General features: G+C 23.3%; 5 protein-coding genes across 5 annotated transcripts; all 5 read right to left on the reverse strand.

Moving 5' to 3' along the window:
* Nucleotides 1–153: 153 nt before the first annotated feature.
* On the reverse strand, nucleotides 154–725 carry LOC129608519 (PI-actitoxin-Afv2a-like). Its single transcript, XM_055520071.1, has 2 exons — nucleotides 572–725; nucleotides 154–470 (listed from the first exon to the last, which is right to left on the reverse strand). Exons 1-2 carry the CDS (start codon nucleotides 636–638, stop codon nucleotides 298–300), a joined length of 240 nt encoding a protein of 79 aa, XP_055376046.1. The 5' UTR covers nucleotides 639–725; the 3' UTR covers nucleotides 154–297.
* A 1,559-nt stretch (nucleotides 726–2,284) lies between these two features.
* Nucleotides 2,285–2,863, reverse strand: LOC129608556 (PI-actitoxin-Afv2b-like). The gene is made up of 2 exons (XM_055520139.1): nucleotides 2,694–2,863; nucleotides 2,285–2,539 (listed from the first exon to the last, which is right to left on the reverse strand). The coding sequence occupies exons 1-2, from the start codon at nucleotides 2,764–2,766 to the stop codon at nucleotides 2,364–2,366; spliced, it is 249 nt and encodes an 82-aa protein (XP_055376114.1). The 5' UTR covers nucleotides 2,767–2,863; the 3' UTR covers nucleotides 2,285–2,363.
* A 1,339-nt stretch (nucleotides 2,864–4,202) lies between these two features.
* LOC129608543 (PI-actitoxin-Afv2a-like) lies at nucleotides 4,203–5,229 on the reverse strand. The gene is made up of 2 exons (XM_055520114.1): nucleotides 5,077–5,229; nucleotides 4,203–4,535 (listed from the first exon to the last, which is right to left on the reverse strand). Exons 1-2 carry the CDS (start codon nucleotides 5,138–5,140, stop codon nucleotides 4,366–4,368), a joined length of 234 nt encoding a protein of 77 aa, XP_055376089.1. The 5' UTR covers nucleotides 5,141–5,229; the 3' UTR covers nucleotides 4,203–4,365.
* A 4,193-nt stretch (nucleotides 5,230–9,422) lies between these two features.
* On the reverse strand, nucleotides 9,423–10,022 carry LOC129608563 (kunitz-type serine protease inhibitor-like). The gene is made up of 2 exons (XM_055520166.1): nucleotides 9,893–10,022; nucleotides 9,423–9,796 (listed from the first exon to the last, which is right to left on the reverse strand). Exons 1-2 carry the CDS (start codon nucleotides 9,954–9,956, stop codon nucleotides 9,621–9,623), a joined length of 240 nt encoding a protein of 79 aa, XP_055376141.1. The 5' UTR covers nucleotides 9,957–10,022; the 3' UTR covers nucleotides 9,423–9,620.
* Nucleotides 10,023–12,398: 2,376 nt separating this feature from the next.
* On the reverse strand, nucleotides 12,399–12,957 carry LOC129608541 (PI-actitoxin-Afv2a-like). Its single transcript, XM_055520113.1, has 2 exons — nucleotides 12,798–12,957; nucleotides 12,399–12,714 (listed from the first exon to the last, which is right to left on the reverse strand). The coding sequence occupies exons 1-2, from the start codon at nucleotides 12,865–12,867 to the stop codon at nucleotides 12,539–12,541; spliced, it is 246 nt and encodes an 81-aa protein (XP_055376088.1). The 5' UTR covers nucleotides 12,868–12,957; the 3' UTR covers nucleotides 12,399–12,538.
* Nucleotides 12,958–17,218: the final 4,261 nt, after the last annotated feature.

Here is a 17,218-nt window from a genome sequence, read left to right on the forward strand (position 1 = left end):
AGTGTCGGGCCTTGAGCTCTTCCCCAAGAAGGGGGCCGTTCTGTGCTTTAACATGATTGAATTTTGGGGCTCATTTGAGTCTGATATATGTAAAAATTTATGTACTTTTTTAATTAAATAAAAAAAGTATTCTTATTTATTAATATTAAATGGAATGTAATATTTTATTGAAATTTCTTTTTTTAATCAATAACAACAAAATTATTTATTTCATATTCACAATGATAAAAAATTCAATTTGTTTCGTATATCCTTTGTAAACCATATATCATAACACTTGTTTGTCATAACATATTATTAAACTTTACATTCAGCTATACATTTGTCATAAGTTTCAAATCTATTGCCATTTGAACCGTTTTCAGCACCACCCCATTTAAAAGATATACAATCTTGTTTCTCGGCACTATAATAGAATCTAGGTATACTAGCTCTTCCATAACCAACAGTATGTTCTAACAAACAATTTTCTAAAAAATTTTTATTAAAATTTAAATAATTAATAAAATTTAATTTTATATAATAAAATTTTAAGAAAAATTTAAGCAATCTTTTTAGTTTTATGTCATACCTGGAGGATCTGCACTTATTAATACAACACTAAGTAATAATACCATTAAAGAGAAAATTAACTTCATTTTTAAATATTTTTTATTTAAATTGACAATACAATTGAAATCAAATTATAATTTCATACTAAATTTATTAGTAGAAATTTTGTTCAATTTATACCATCCTGGCTTTGAAATATTTATTTAACTAGAAATTCTAGTTTTGCTTTTTTCCAAGTATATTACAAATAGTGGGAAAAAAAATCTTTGAAAAACTAATCGGTTGGGTTCAGAACCTTTGATCTATAATGTACATATTTTTTTATTTATTTATAAAATTAACAAAGTTTTTTTTTATGCAGAAACAATAATAAATTTTCGATTAATTCAACGTTTTACAAAAGAGCACCTTTTCTAATTAATTTTATCAAGATAAAGGAATTTTGTAAGTTGAACTTTTATGAATAAATAAGATTTATTGACGGTGACACGAAGTATGCTATTGTACATAAATGTTAGCATCTTTTACAACACAAATAGACAGTCTAAAATTATAGCTAATGCTGGATTTCATTCTTCAGTAGAATTTTGAAGTATTTGAAAATAGTTTTTAAATTGACATTCAGTTCAGTCAGTTTTAAATTGAAATTTTGGCGTGCTATACATACCTGTGCATTATGTAATGAAATTATTTTTTAGTATTTCACTAAAAATCGTGGAATTTATAAAAATTTTTGGTGGGAGTAATATTAAATTTAGTAAACTTAAATGTAGTTTACGAACTTTTCTAAAATTGTAGCATATAATAGGTATGATTAGGCAGACAGCCAGACAAACAAACGGACCTGACCGCAATTAGAAAATAAAAAACGAATTTCAAAGTTTTTTTTTGGAAAAAAATAAACACCTACGATTCAATATTAAAAATATTTATTTTAAGTATATTTAAATTGCATAATAGCTTTGTCAAATTTATTTTATTGATTAAAAATCCTTAAGAGAAAATATTTATGAAAAAAAAACAACTATTTGCAATTAATTTGCATTTTCAATATTAGTTTTATTATAGCAATAAGCGGTTTCAAATCTGTGTTACCATAAAAAAAATATTGAAGATTGTTACCATATAGAGATTTAGTTTTACATTAGACATTTGGTGATTACGGTTGCTTTTGAAGAGTGCGATTAAAGTGGTGTTTGTTTTCCTATTTTTTTTGTTTTTTTCATTTTTAAATTTTTAGAAACTTTTTGAATTATATTAAGTGCTGATAACTCAAAGCTTTTATTAAGGAAATTATTAATAAAATTTTATTACCTTTTTTTTTGTTGATATTTTGTTTTAAATGGTACATATTAATTTTTAATGTTCTAATATTTCTTCCAAATAATTATGTAAATTTTAAAACCGAAGCCAAGAAACGTGACACTAAATATGAGCATCATTCTGAGCTACTTTTTTATGACTTTTAAATGTGAGCGTCGGAAGAAGCCCAAGGTGTTAAAATGTTGCAATTACTCTTTCAAAAATTTAATTCGAAAGAGAAAAAAGCAATAAACAAATCCGGAAAATAAAATTATAATCAATATGAGATAGAATGTCATCTAATGTCAAAGCAATTACAATTACATTTTTAATGTCATTTTATATATGCTGTCAAAAATTTATTATATTAATACATAATATACATGTGTATGTATGTGTAAAACAACAGATATATATTTGTATGTATATATAATTTTTTAAATGAATTTATTACAAGATCTTTTATGTGATTTTTACTTTTATTTCAATAATATTATTATTTTATTCTATTATTTATCTTTGCATTCAGCTTCACATTGTTCATGTGTATCAAATCTATTTTCTTTTCCGCCATCATCTATACCACCCCAAAGGAATGGTTCACATTCATTTTTCTTTGAATTATAATAGAATTTAAATATACCAGCTCTACCAGCACCAGGATTATAATCTTTTAAACAGTGTTCTGTAAAATATGAAGAATATTTAATTTAAATACGTATATGTATGTATGCGTATGTATATTGCAAATTTAATGTATACATTTATATGCATACATAAATTTGAAAGAAAAAAATTGTGACTGTTTTTAAAAAATTTTTTATATGAGTACAGCTTACCTGGTGGATTAGCATTTACAGTAATCAAAAGAATACTAAGTACTAATAATATCAAACTAAAAATGAATTTCATTTTGTCTTTAAATATTGTGTATTAATTTTAAAATATAAGAATAATTAGAATCAAAAATTATTTTTATACTAAATATAACATTTGCTATTTTGTTCAATTTATACCAGACATTGGAGTAACTGTCCAACTCGTTTTATTTTTTTTTCTATTTAGTAATTCTCGTTTTTTCTTTTTCTCAAATAGAAAAAAAAACTTTTTAAACTAATCTGATAGGTTCAGGATCTTTGATCTTTAAATTTTTTTTTCGTTTTTTTTTTTTTGCCTTCATTTTTTGAAGAGTTGATGATATTTACGAATTCTGTTATTAAAATAAAACTAATGAATTTTGAAAAAGCAAAATTATAAAATTTTTTGTCAATAAAATTGCTGATCAGTTGCGTTGTTCTTTGGAGACTCAGAAAGAAATTCAAGTGTAAATTACATACATATAAAAAAATTTTACATAGAAGACACAAATTTCTTAATTAATAAGTCAAATTTCGTAATTAATAAGTAATTAATAAATGACATAAGAATATTATGTCAAATTATCATATCTTTGAGTTGTCTTCTTGACGTATTAACGAATGTCTTATATGACACCTATAAAATAAAGGTAAAATATTTTTGTATTACAAAATGGTATAAAAAACTGTTTTCGATTGAAGCCTATATGATTATAAAGCAATATTGAACCAGAAGGTTTTAATTATTAAAATATCTGTTCATACTTAAATTGAAATATGAAATTTATAAATGAACATATGTTTTAATTAAGATGGCTCAACTTAACGTTTAAGAACCATTCTATTAAATTTTATAAATCTACATTATGGTTGTGTATATAAGATTAAAAAAAAATAAATAAACAATAATAAACATTTAATTTATCAAGATTATTTTAGTTTTTTACTTTCTTTGAAGGTCATCACTTTTTTTAAGATTTTAATTTTTTCTTTTTATAAAAAATTTCTAAAAATAAAGAAGAGATTTCTATACATACTATACTTACTATGTAGAAGATAACTGTCATGCTAAAGTCAATATTAATTTCAATTATACACATATTATTTATGTGTACCTTATTGTATCATTTAAAACAGTATAACAATTGCTTTATTGGCTATAGCCATAGGTATTTCTAGACATTTACAGTATTCGTGAATAAATATTTATACATACATATGTACATACATACATATGCATACTTATAACGTATAAATAATTTTTGCTTCTGATTAGCTTAAATATTTTTTGCCACTCTTTTGTTATAAATATTTTGGTGAGCCAAGGTGTCAGATTGGAACCAGTAAAATATTATAATTTATAATAAATTATATATAATTAAGATTTATTAATTTTAATTATAATAATTCTATAAAATTTATTTTAAAATATAATTTTTCATTTATTTAAAATTTTTAATTCTTCATGTAAATTTTTATATTTACAAATTAATTTTGACTCTTGGATAATAAAATTAAAAATGAGTTATTTTTAATACACACAATTCATTTGTTATTATAATTTATCATAGTTTATATTTTTAGTCTATATATTATATACAGAATTTTATTATATACATATGTATATATATATAATATATGAATTCGTTTTATATTATTTACAAAAGGATTCACATTCTTCGATAGTATCGAAACGATTATCATTTGAACCACGTTCTAAGCCACCCCATATAAAATCTTCACATTCTCTTGATGCTGAATTAAAATATACTTTTGGTATTCCAGCTCTACCAAATCCTGATGTAAATGGTAGAAGGCAACGTGCTTGAAGAAAAAAAAAACATAATACTCGTATAATTATTAAAAATTTTGATTTCTTATATTAAAAAATTATTTATGTATTTTATTCTTTTTTTTTACGATTAGAAAATACAAATAAAAAAGGCAAGTTCCCTTTGGCACTAAGTATAAATTGAGGTCATATCTTCGAAACAAATTTTTGACATTAAGTATGTAGTGTACATATAGTACGCAATTTTTTTATTATAGTACTCGTATATTTGCGTTATCAGTTCTATACTATTTGAGCGAATAAAGCCATCGACTCGAATTACGTGTCCTTAAATTCCCACATTCGCAATATTTGTAATGTAGTTTGTAATACATATGTACATACATACTTATATTTTTCAAATTTTATGATATATGTATATATATATTTTTGAAAATACATGCATACATATATAAGAAACAAAAATAATTCTATAGTATATAGAAATATTTTCAATTTTAACTCAACCACAAAAGCAATATAGTTTTTATTTTTTTTCAAAATCTTTTAAAAATAATTTTAAATAAAACTCACTTGGAATATCGGCATACGCAAATGAAATAAAAATAATTAAAAATAATGCTAAAATTAGTTTCATTATTACACTTTTAAGAATTTCTTAAAATTATTGTATAGAGTAATCAAATGCAATTGTTTTACTAAATTAAAATTTTAAAAATATTTTAGTTTTTATATCACAAAGATACAAAAAAAAATATAACTTACTTTTTATATACAATGTACATTTTATGGAGATTTCTGTGATATATATATATATATATATATATATATATATGTACTCTATTTTCATTGTATGCTAATTATTTCTCTTAATCAAAGAGAAGCAGTATAAGTACGTTTAACAAAAAAAAAAATTGTACGAAGCTTTTTTAAGGGGATTTTTTTCTTCCATGAAATTTTTAATAATTATAAATTGTATATATATATTGTATGTAATGTTTGTCTGTCAGGCTGTTAAAATTTATAAATATTTTATGAAATACCTTTAATTATTGGAACAATAACATAAATTCATTATAAATTTTATTTACTTATACAAAATTCTGTTAATATTAGGGAATTGGGGGAATTTGGCTTTCCAATTCTAATTTAGCTATATTTTCCATTATTTTGTATCAAATATTGAATTTATATTATTGACCATGCACTTTAAGAAAAGTAAGATAAGAGTTTATATGTTGTAGATGGGGGGGGTTACTTCTATTTGTCCGTCACATAGGGTTAACGAGATTGATTAGCGGTTATATTATCATTAGTATTGTTTTTGTATTAAAAAAATTAATTAAATATAAATATTTGTTAATAATAAATCAAAAATTCAAAATTTACTTTAAAATAAAATATAAAAATTGTATAATATAAATTTTGGCAATTCTTAATAAAGCATTTTTAATTTCTATAATATATTTAACATCAAATCACTTTAATTTATGAAAATATGATTGCATTTCCTGTGAAACCTCTTTATGGTGTAAACGATTATTTTCTCCAAAAAAAAAAAAATGATGTATGAATTTATAAAGTAGCTGTGCTGCAAAAATTCTTATCACTTAATATGGGGTTGAGTAAATTCCATTTCTATATAGAAAAAAAAAAATTTTTTTTTTCCTATTAATAGTTTTTATCAACGAAGAAATTTTTGTAAACTTTTCATTTATAAAAGTTGAGTTTTTTTAATTGTACAGTACGAGTATATATGTGTATTATTAAATATGTATTGATATTAGAATATGCGTATATATACTCATCGTTCAATTTCTTAAAATTTTAAAGCAATGAAAGGGAAAACTCACTGCTAAATATCCCGCTTAAGTACACGATTGACGCGATTAAGTGAAAAACATTAAAAATATTTTAGTTTTATTAAATGTAGACTCTGAGATGAAACAATTAATCATGCAACATAACTTTGTTCTCAAGGACTTCTGGAAGTGCATGAATTAAATATCTAGCCGAAATTAAATTATTCACAATATAAAAAATTTATAATCAGGGGCATCTATATTTTTCCACCAAAATAAAGGAAAACAATTCCCAAATTAAAAAAATATGTTTTATTTAGTTTATTAATTAACTGGGATTACATGTACAATTTTTGATTTGGGGTACTAAAATTTTATCGTAATAAAAAGAAAAACACAATTAACCGATTTTCGGTCAAACACTTTTGAATGTACTTTAAATACCGAAACGCATTTGAGCATATATATCGGGAGATGACTGTTTATTTATCATTACTACATACATAATGAAAAATTCTAAATTTTATTATTAAGTTTAGAATTAAAAATTTATTTATGGATAATTGGCAATTTAATATTAAGACGAGAAAATTTTCTTAAGATAAATTATGATATATCTTTATCTGTACATATACATATATATACATATGCTCACATTATAATATAAGTTATTATAGAGAAATAATTAAGTTTTATTTAAGGAAGAGCTTTAGCTCTTTAATATTATTTCTACGAAATATTATTTAAATCCATGTAAATATATTAGTATTAACATTTAATTTGTATACATATGAATCGTTTAAAAAATTTATTATTAAGATAAATTTAGTAAATAAATAATAATAATAATACATTCTTACAAACATATATACTTGTATATATTAAGAATATTATTTGTTTATATAACATATTAAAACATATTTCGTATGTTTACATTAAAAACGAATGGTATATTTTTTTGATTGACGGTTACCTGACAAAATTATTCTACATATTATACTATTATCGTAACTGACGTTTGTTTTTTATTAAGTTTTTAAATCAAGATATTATTATTGCATGTACCTATATGTATACATATATATACTTACATATTAAGTTTTATTAAAAATATAGCATTATATACTATATATGAATGTACATACATTGTTTAGAGGAAAAAATCGATGTAAATATCGGTTTACGTATAGATATTGAGTTAGGAATTTGTTTAGATTTACATACATGCATACATATAGCAGAGTGCCAGATTATGAATTATATAATGAATAATTGTCAATTACATGTTCGAAACAGTGTAAATATTTAGAATAATTTTGTAATACTGTAAAGAAAAGACGTCAATTGAAATTTTTCTTGTGTATACGAACATATCAAATTATTTTCGATTTTATCTTTATAAGTATAGCAAAAAATTTGACTTTTTGTGTTTAAAATGTCGCTTATTCTAATTGATATCATAAATATAAAATGTGATCTAATTCTGACGGGCGGAAGGTGGAAATTTCTTGCAATATACTTACTTATTTTTGAAAATTACAAGCTTGGCGAGTGTAAATATTCAGGAACTTAACGCTTTTCTAAAAAGTCAACATAATTTCAGTTAGAACCATAATGAGCGTAAGCGATGTTCTAAATTTGCTTAGAACTTAGTACGCGAACATACGCAGAGAAGATGTATGGCCAGCATTGGATGCATGTGATTGAATAAATATGAATAACGCGTTATTGCAGAACGCATATTGTATACAATGAGGGAGGCTGTGTTAGTAAAATGGCACTATAAATTAAGCAAGTCGGGCTTAAAGTGAAAATGCACTTCACCGTGGTAGGGATGTGTGAATAAACTTTTTTTTTGGAATGTCTGTTTGCCGATTTGTGTGTAAAGATCTGTATTCAATTTCACGTTCATGTTCGGCTGAATCGATTTTCCCGAAAATTTATGTTTTAATTTATTTCAGAGGTGATATGATTTTATCAACCTCTAGGATATGTCAGGTTTTAGGAACTAATCATTCACCATGGGCCATTTTTACATTTTCGTTCATACATGCACAGTAATTACAATTTAAATTTTCTTGTGTTAAAACAATTATAAAAAACTTATAAATGCGAAATCATTTTTTGGAATATCAAGGCTCGGTAACAAATCGGAATATCAGTGAAATGACGGATTTCGTAAAATTTAACATTTGAGTTGTGTTTTCGCTACTAGAACTAATTGACGGACTTTACCTTTTTATAACTCATTTTCATAATCTTGTATACATTTTCGCTGAATTAGACCATACCATACGATCGGTTATGTGCTGATCTGCTGATCATATCAGATACTTTTTATTCTTTATATAATGACTAATACACGTTCATTTTTTTTAATGTTACTCACAATAACTAATATATACCTTCTTCTTTCTATATCACACTGATATAGCAAAACATTTTGCAAATGATATAATTCACTACTGGCCTATTATTAATTAGTGCATTGATTAGCTCAAATGTTCTAATTTACTGCAGTTTTATTTGCTATTTATTATTCCACGATTTTTTATTAAAATTAGACTTTGTATAATCAATATAATATACAAAAAAATTATAATATCAAACTTAGTATGTTACAAGCATTTATATTTAATTAAGGTATAATGATATTCTAATATTTGAGTCGTCCTTTAGATTCATATTATCAAATATCAAGTATATTTGTGAATTTATACATTAATTTAGTCTTAAACTGCAAACATAACCTCATATTTTATAGCCTTCATATAACGTTATATTGCGTCAAATTCAAGTTAATACCTAATTGTGCGCGTGGACATTTTGTTAATCTGGATTATATTGTTGATATTAATAATTTTTTTTCTGCCTTCGCATTTAAGTATTTACGTTTTTCAAAGATGATAACTATTATTCTTCTGCTACTTTTATAGAACAGACTATTTAAATTTGTTCAATTTTATTTACTGTTAATTTAATTCTAGTATATTTAGAGTATTTTTTTTAAATATTTTTTTAAACTATTTTCTTTTTAGTTTTTAAAATTTTGGTTTAATGATTAAGCATTTACGCGTGTGTTCTTATAATATGGTACGATTTCCATGGCACGACATATTTCTGTTATACCTTATTTGTACATTACATACATATACTATAAATTTCTAAATAATTTTCAATTTAATTTAAAAAATATTTAAAATAAAATTTGTATTTTATGTTATATTTATATATATATAGATAATTTACATAATTAAAATAAAGTAAATCACAATTTTTCGTATTAGCAGTGGTTTTTAATAATATTTATAATGGTTATGCATTTATGCATACCGCTTCACATTCTTCGTATGTTTCAAAACGATTATCGTTTGAACCCATTTCCATTGCCCCCCATAAAAACATTTGACAATCATTTATATTTGGATCATAAAAGAATCTTGGTGCAGCAACTCTACCCCAACCAGCAGCATATGGTAAATAACAAAAATCTGAAATAATAATAAGAACAGAAAGAAAAATCTAATTTTACATATACATATACACATAAAAAAGTAAATATTTAATTAAAAATTTTTATTACGTACCCGGTTTTACTGCATAACTGAGTGCACTAAATATAATTACAAATAAAAATGAAATTATTTTCATAATTTTCTTCCTTTATTGCAGATATCCTATAAGTAACACGTAACCTAGTCAATTAATATGTGTTCCAGAACTAAATAAAATTTTTAATATTCGTTTTAATTTATAACATTTTATTGATTGTATCTTAAATATGAATGCGATATAAAAATTGTATAAAATTTTATAATAAGAAAATTTTGAAATATATATACCTTTCTTATGTAAATATTTAGGGGGGAAAATATGACTTCTCGAATTAAAAACAAAAAGAATCGAAAGTAAATATTGATTTAGATTTTTTTAATCTATTGTACATTATGTTTGAAATTAAAAAAAAAATCCAAGTTAATAATATTCTTTTTAATATGTACATATATATTAAGGCAGGAAAACAGATAAATTATTGTTCTTTTTTATAGTGGCAAGATGACAAATTGGAAAATCTAAAAGGGTTATGAAATTTGTGTGAGAGTGCTTTGATGGTGACATTAAAAGAGTTAAATAAAATGAAAAAAATTCTCATATACTAGATTCTCGCGTAACTGGCATTGTTCATGTCAACATGGTGTCGTCTTGCTAAACCTGTAGATGAAATTGGACGTTGCTGATTCCCAGCGTTTCGGTGATATTTCAAAATGCTATGGGAAGAACGTCTTTGCTCATTGATCTTTCAATATCCCAAAAGAGGAGCATGTTCTTTTATAATAGAGAAACAATATAGCAGGGAATGTAAGTCTGGCAATATTGTTCTTCCAAATTCAATTTCAAACAATGACTAAAGCAGATATTCCAATTTTAAAAAAGATTAATGGAAGTTGGCTGAAAGTGTACGTATTAGCCAATTTTATACGTCATGGTCTCCGTTTTGATTTTTTATCATATATTGTATAGTTTAAAAACTGAAACATATTTATTTGAAAATATTATTTTGAAAGCTATTATAATAGTTATTGTTATATGTATTTATGTACGATTTTTGTTATTAAAATGAAGTATGTATATTTAAGCAAATAAATATATTATTTGGGTTACGAAAATAAATATATAAATTTACAGTCATTTAATTGTAATTTCAATCTATTTAAAATCTTTGATATGTGCTTGATATTAAGATCAATTTTTTTTAGACTTAAGTGAAAGTTGCACTGTACTTGGGAGTATGTATAATAATATGTATATGTACATACACAAATTTTTATATATAGTAAATATCTATTATTAGATAATTAATTTTGGGTTTTTTTTATATTATATTGATTATTTATATGGTATCTTGAGCAGTTGATAAAAGAAATGTTGTAAGAGTTACTCCAAAGCAATTTCGAACAGATGATAAATTTTACAATTAAGTAAAATAAATTTCGTACAATTTTTATAATTAAGTTCATACATATTTGAGAATCCTTAAACACGCAATTTTTTTTTAAATTAAATAAAAAGTAACTTGTAAATGGCCATGCCAATTATAGGATATAAAATATAAAAATTTTATTCATATATGTAGGTCAAAATGTTTTTATTTGAAAGTTTTTATCTTACCAATAATATAAATATTAAATTTTTATTCTCATTAAATTTTTCTTTCGATTCAGTAAAACGTTTTCCTTATATTTAATTGATTTTTTATATTAGTTTAATTTGAATATTAAAAAATTGTAATTTTTAAAGTTTATGTACATGTGAAGAACTCTTACAAGTGTAACGAAAATTTTCTACATTCTCTAATCATTCTCTTAATTTCATTTTCGTTTATATATTAAGGCATAAGAAAAATATTCGTGAACTTTAGTAATAAGTACACTATGCGTGTAAATGTAATATATGTTTATATAAATATGTATATATATGTATATAAACATGTATATATACATATAAATATATATATATCATAAAATACATGATATATATCATATATTATGTATCATATCATATATATATAATATATATCACATCATATGTATCATATATATTATATTTCATATAATATATATCATAAGTATCATATATATTATATATCATATAATATATATCATATATATATCATATATATATCATATTTATCATATATATCATATATATCATATATTATATATACCACATATATATCATATATATCATATATATCATATATATCATATACATATATCATATATATCATATATATCATATATATCATATGTATCATATATATCATATATATCATATATATCATATATATCATATATGTCATGTATACATATATAAATATACCTACATACATCCAAATTTTATTTATAACATATTTATATCATTTTTATTGTGAATGACTAGAATTTTTTTTATTATTTATATTGGCATATTTAAAAATTCTGAATTAATTAAATAAAATTTTAAAATATTAAACATATTGTAATTAAAATTATCATAATTAAACAAATTTTATGAATTTTTCGTTTTCGAGAAAAAAATTAACGCAGTTGCAACTTTTCATTGTAAATTTTTTTTTAATTTTTGTAAATTCTTTAAAACAATTCACATATTATTCAGAAAAAATAAATATTGAATTTTTGATGTCATATTTAATAAAAATAATATTTTAATCGCACTCATTTAAAAATTCCAGACTAATGTGCTGTTCCGCATTCTCGTTCACATTCTTCTTTTGAAGCGAAATTATTTTCTCCTTCTGAACTGCCTCCACCAAAAGTGAATAATTCACATTGTTGAGTTTCGGTATTATAATAATATCGATGAAAGCTTGCTCTACCGAATCCAATTTTTTTAGGTTTGAGACACACTTCTACAAAAGAAAAACAGGAAAATTAATAATATTGAAATTACTGATTTCTATAATAATTCTAATTTTAATTTTTACATACATACTTGGAATTTCAGCATTTAGAAGACCAAGAAGAGATATCAATATAATTGTAAAAATTAATAAAAATTTCATTTTGAATTATTTTTTTTCCTTCAAATATTTAAAACGTTAATAAAATATTGAAAAACTTTTGATACAATTATTTTACTTCCGAAATAAAAATCATAAACTGATGATTTTTCATTAAATAGTTTGAAATCAACTTTTTATGTCTATTTTATATTTGAAACAAAATAAAATATCTTATCTTTCCGAAAATTTTCGAGTTTTCAAGATAATTTATGTTATCAGTTTTCAGGTTTAAAATGTCACTCAATAATATAATACACCACTTTATCTAGGTATCAGAAGCTCTAAATTAAAAATATATTATATGGGGAAACAAAAATAAAATTGGATTAGAAAATTTTTGTTGTTATATAATAGATGTGACGATGTACATATATTTATGTACGTATATATATAAAAGATTTGCAATATGCACATACATAAATATTTTTATTGATAATATTATTAAAAATACTTACACTTAATTTGTTTATTTCTTATAAAAAATTCCGCCGTCTTACGAAATACCTTAAAAATATGTAAATAAAATATTTTGTTACTTTTCTTCTGTTGATTTTTTTTTAACACAATTTGGAATCATATAATAAATAATTGATTAAATTTAAAAGAATGATTAAGAAAATTTAGCCTACTTCCGAATTCGACCTCTGACTCATAAGTGTATTTCATTAATATATAGTGAGTATTTAAAATTACTACAAAAAAAAATTATAATTATATTTTTATTCTATAAATGATTATTAAGGGCATATACAAACGTCGATTAAAAGAAATTGGAAGTCGTTTAAATCTGTATAAAATGTTTTGTTTCTTATAAATTTTTTTGATGACAAATTATTTGTTATTTCACATTTTCGGGATATTGACGTTCTAAACTTTATCATCGTCACTAATAATCGAATTTTGTTTTTACTATATCCGAATGTTAATCGACTTGTGTGATTTATGATTGTGAACTTTTATTTCTTTTTCTTCTACTATAAAGCGTCATAAAGTCTACTTCCTCTATTATCTCAAACCAATAAAGAATAAAATATTTTAAATTTTTTTTTATTTTAAAATTATGCAATATTGCAATTACACATATATAATTTTGTACTAATTATATTAGTAAAATTTATTAAATTAAATTAAATTAAAGTAAAATTTAATAAATAAAGTAAAATACAGAATATAAGAGTATAAAATATAAGTAAAGAAAAATAGTTAAATTTTGCATTCGGCAACACAATCTTCAAGTGTTTTAAAATTGTTATCGTTTCCACCACAACCACCATAATGAAATTTTTCACATGTTTTTGAGTCCATATTAAAATACCAAGCCGGCATATTACCTCTACATGGTCCAACCTGCTTTTCTTGTAGGCATTTTGCTGAAAAAAAATTATTTATTAACAAATTTCATAATATATTAATATTGCTCTTAAAAATTAATCTCCTATAGATTGTTTAAGATTTATGGTAAAAAGAAGAGCTATATACATATAAAATAACCGCTTTATAGTCAGTTTACAACAATTTTCCAAATGATCTAATTTTAATTCAATGACAAATTATGATTCGTTATATTTACAACTTCAAAACTAAGTCTGTAAGTTTCAAGAAATTTCCAAAAATGGTTTGTATAGTATATAAATAATATAAATACTATAAATAGTTTCGCTTACAAATCAGAAGCCGTCGATGGAGTCGCGTTAGGGCTGCTCAAAATAAACTCCACAATAACTGAAAGTATAATGCATTAATGCACCCAATATTCGATAGGCTCTGGTAAACAAAATAAAAATTGTCCTGTTGAAAATGGGGCATTATAATAAAGCTGTAAAAAAATGGAGACTTAACGGAATGCAAAAACTGTAGTTGAAATACATTCTAGAATTAAGAGTAAAATAGAAGCAGACCTTAGGGAGAAACATCCGGGATTGAAAAGCAATTGCGACTGCAGCGTCCATAGTCTAACGCACTTCGAATAATTGCTGAACAGTCAGTCGGATGGAATTCACTACTGTATATCACTTTCATAGATTTCTAAAGGGGCTTCGATACGATGAATCGAGAATTCCAAACAAAATAATCATTAAAATAAAGGCACTGTATAAATATGCGGAACTAAGGGTAATTCAATAAGGCCAATTAATCAACTGAAAAATATTGAGGGTCGGAATCAACAAGATTGTCTTATCTGTCTCTAACCCTGTTCAATGCGATATATGACGATATCATAAGAGAATAGACTGAATAAAATTCAAAGAGAGTCAGTCTCCAAATAAACGGGAGTAAGACAAACAAAAATATGAGAACTAACGCGCGAAATAATGCCATACTAAAAATATACAACACATGAAATAGAAAATGACACTGAATTCTGTTACCTTGGTAGGTATAATTACTGCAGATGGAGGTGTGCAATTAATTACTACGATGAACATATTTTTATTATTAATCAGTAAGTGGTATTAATCATGAAAATCTGCTATTTAATTGATCACATTAAATTACATTATATTAGATTAAATACAATGCAACTGTGATAACAACTTCAATCATAGTATATATTGGAGCATTTTTAAATCATGTTTTATTATTTTCTAAATTCATTAGAATTTTATTGTATTAATTACAAATATATTAGAGTGTGTGAAAGTTGTATTGAAACAATAAATCACGTAATAATGAGCATTGGGTTTTTACGAGTGAAATTTCGCCTTATTTTCCCGAAAAATTTTTTTTAATAATTTCTTTTAATTTTAATTCTATTTTTATACAATATAAATTTTCATATACAAATACATAGTTAATTATTTGAAATAATCAACTTCAAATTATTCAAATAACTAATTTTCAAATATCACTATTATTAATAATATTTAGTAGTTTTTTATAGCTACAAAATATGATATAAGCAAATTTAAATTTCTCAGAATTAATATTTTTTGTCTAGTATTTAATAAGAGATTTTCAATCAAAATTTATAAAACAAGCGCAAATTTTTTTTATAATCATTTAAAATTTTGTATAATTAGGCCATAATAAATTTAATTAGTATTTGTTGCATAATTTCATATATATGTATATTTACATATACAGAATATTATATTCTATAATATGTTTGTATAATATGTTTGCGGTTATGATTTTCATTCCAGTTCATAAACCATTTAGAAATGTAAACAATTAATTGTAAGAAAATTAAGTATTTTTAATTATCTTTTATTTCTATTAATTAATATTAATTATATGATAAATCACGATAATAATTATTATAGTGGGCGGATTATAGACTCACATAATTATAATATAACACTCAAAATAGTGTTCATTATGTAATAAATTTATTATATATTGGTATATACTATGCCGTGATATATACCTGATTTTTGTGTACAAATAAAACCAATAATATTAAATATTATAAAAAATATAAAATTGAATTTCATTTTTATAAACTTTTGTAAATTTATTACTAAACAATGGTATAATAAAATATTAAATATTAAAAATTTTAACCGAATGCTATTAATTTTGATTGAATTGATTATGTAGAACTGTTCCATTAGAATGAATTCGAATAAATTTATAATATTTTAAATTACTTTAAAATTAATTTTCTCCTCTTTTATTTGAATGTACTATTATTGTGAAAATCGGACGTTGTGATGTGAAACGTTACTGACTTTTGGACCAAAAAAAAATTACCTTTTTTTATACCCTGCATCTTCGTGAAGGGTGTATTCACTTTGGTATGAATTTTGTAATCAATTGAAGAAGTCGTCTCCGGTATGGACATGTATATATATTCTTGCTCAGCGTAAAATTCTGCTTTGATTTAGATATTCCCGTCTGTTTATCGCCGACCGCACGATCAATCAAAAACGAATAATGCAATCAATTTTTACAAGTTGTTTCTTTTCTGCCAAGGGCGGCTGCTATTGTAATTAGACGAATTCGAACAACGGGTTCGGACAGCTGCCATACAACTCAAAGAGGTTATTTTAAATATTTCAAAAACTAGTAAAGATATTAATATCAAATTCCAATTGTCTAATTGTGTGTTTAATTACATTTTACATAAATATGTTCTGAAAATTTTTGATGGAATGGCTGCATTGGTTCAGGTAGCTGCCATACAGCTCCAAAAATTAATCTAGATTCATGAAACTTGGCAGTTGTTTGTCTAATTATAGGTCACACATATCCGTTTCTATAGAGTAGTATGATAGGTTCGAGTAATTGGCATACAACAATGAAAGCTGATTCTAGATGTTTCAAAAATAAATTTTTAAACTCAGATTGTCAAGGTGTGGGGTATGATTCGGTCGGTTTGTACCAACTGTAAAATTAATATTAAATTGTT

The sequence above is a fragment of the Condylostylus longicornis genome, unplaced genomic scaffold, assembly GCF_029603195.1.
Source record: "Condylostylus longicornis isolate FDR11 unplaced genomic scaffold, ASM2960319v2 ptg000031l, whole genome shotgun sequence".
Classification (NCBI taxonomy): Eukaryota; Metazoa; Arthropoda; class Insecta; order Diptera; family Dolichopodidae; genus Condylostylus; species Condylostylus longicornis.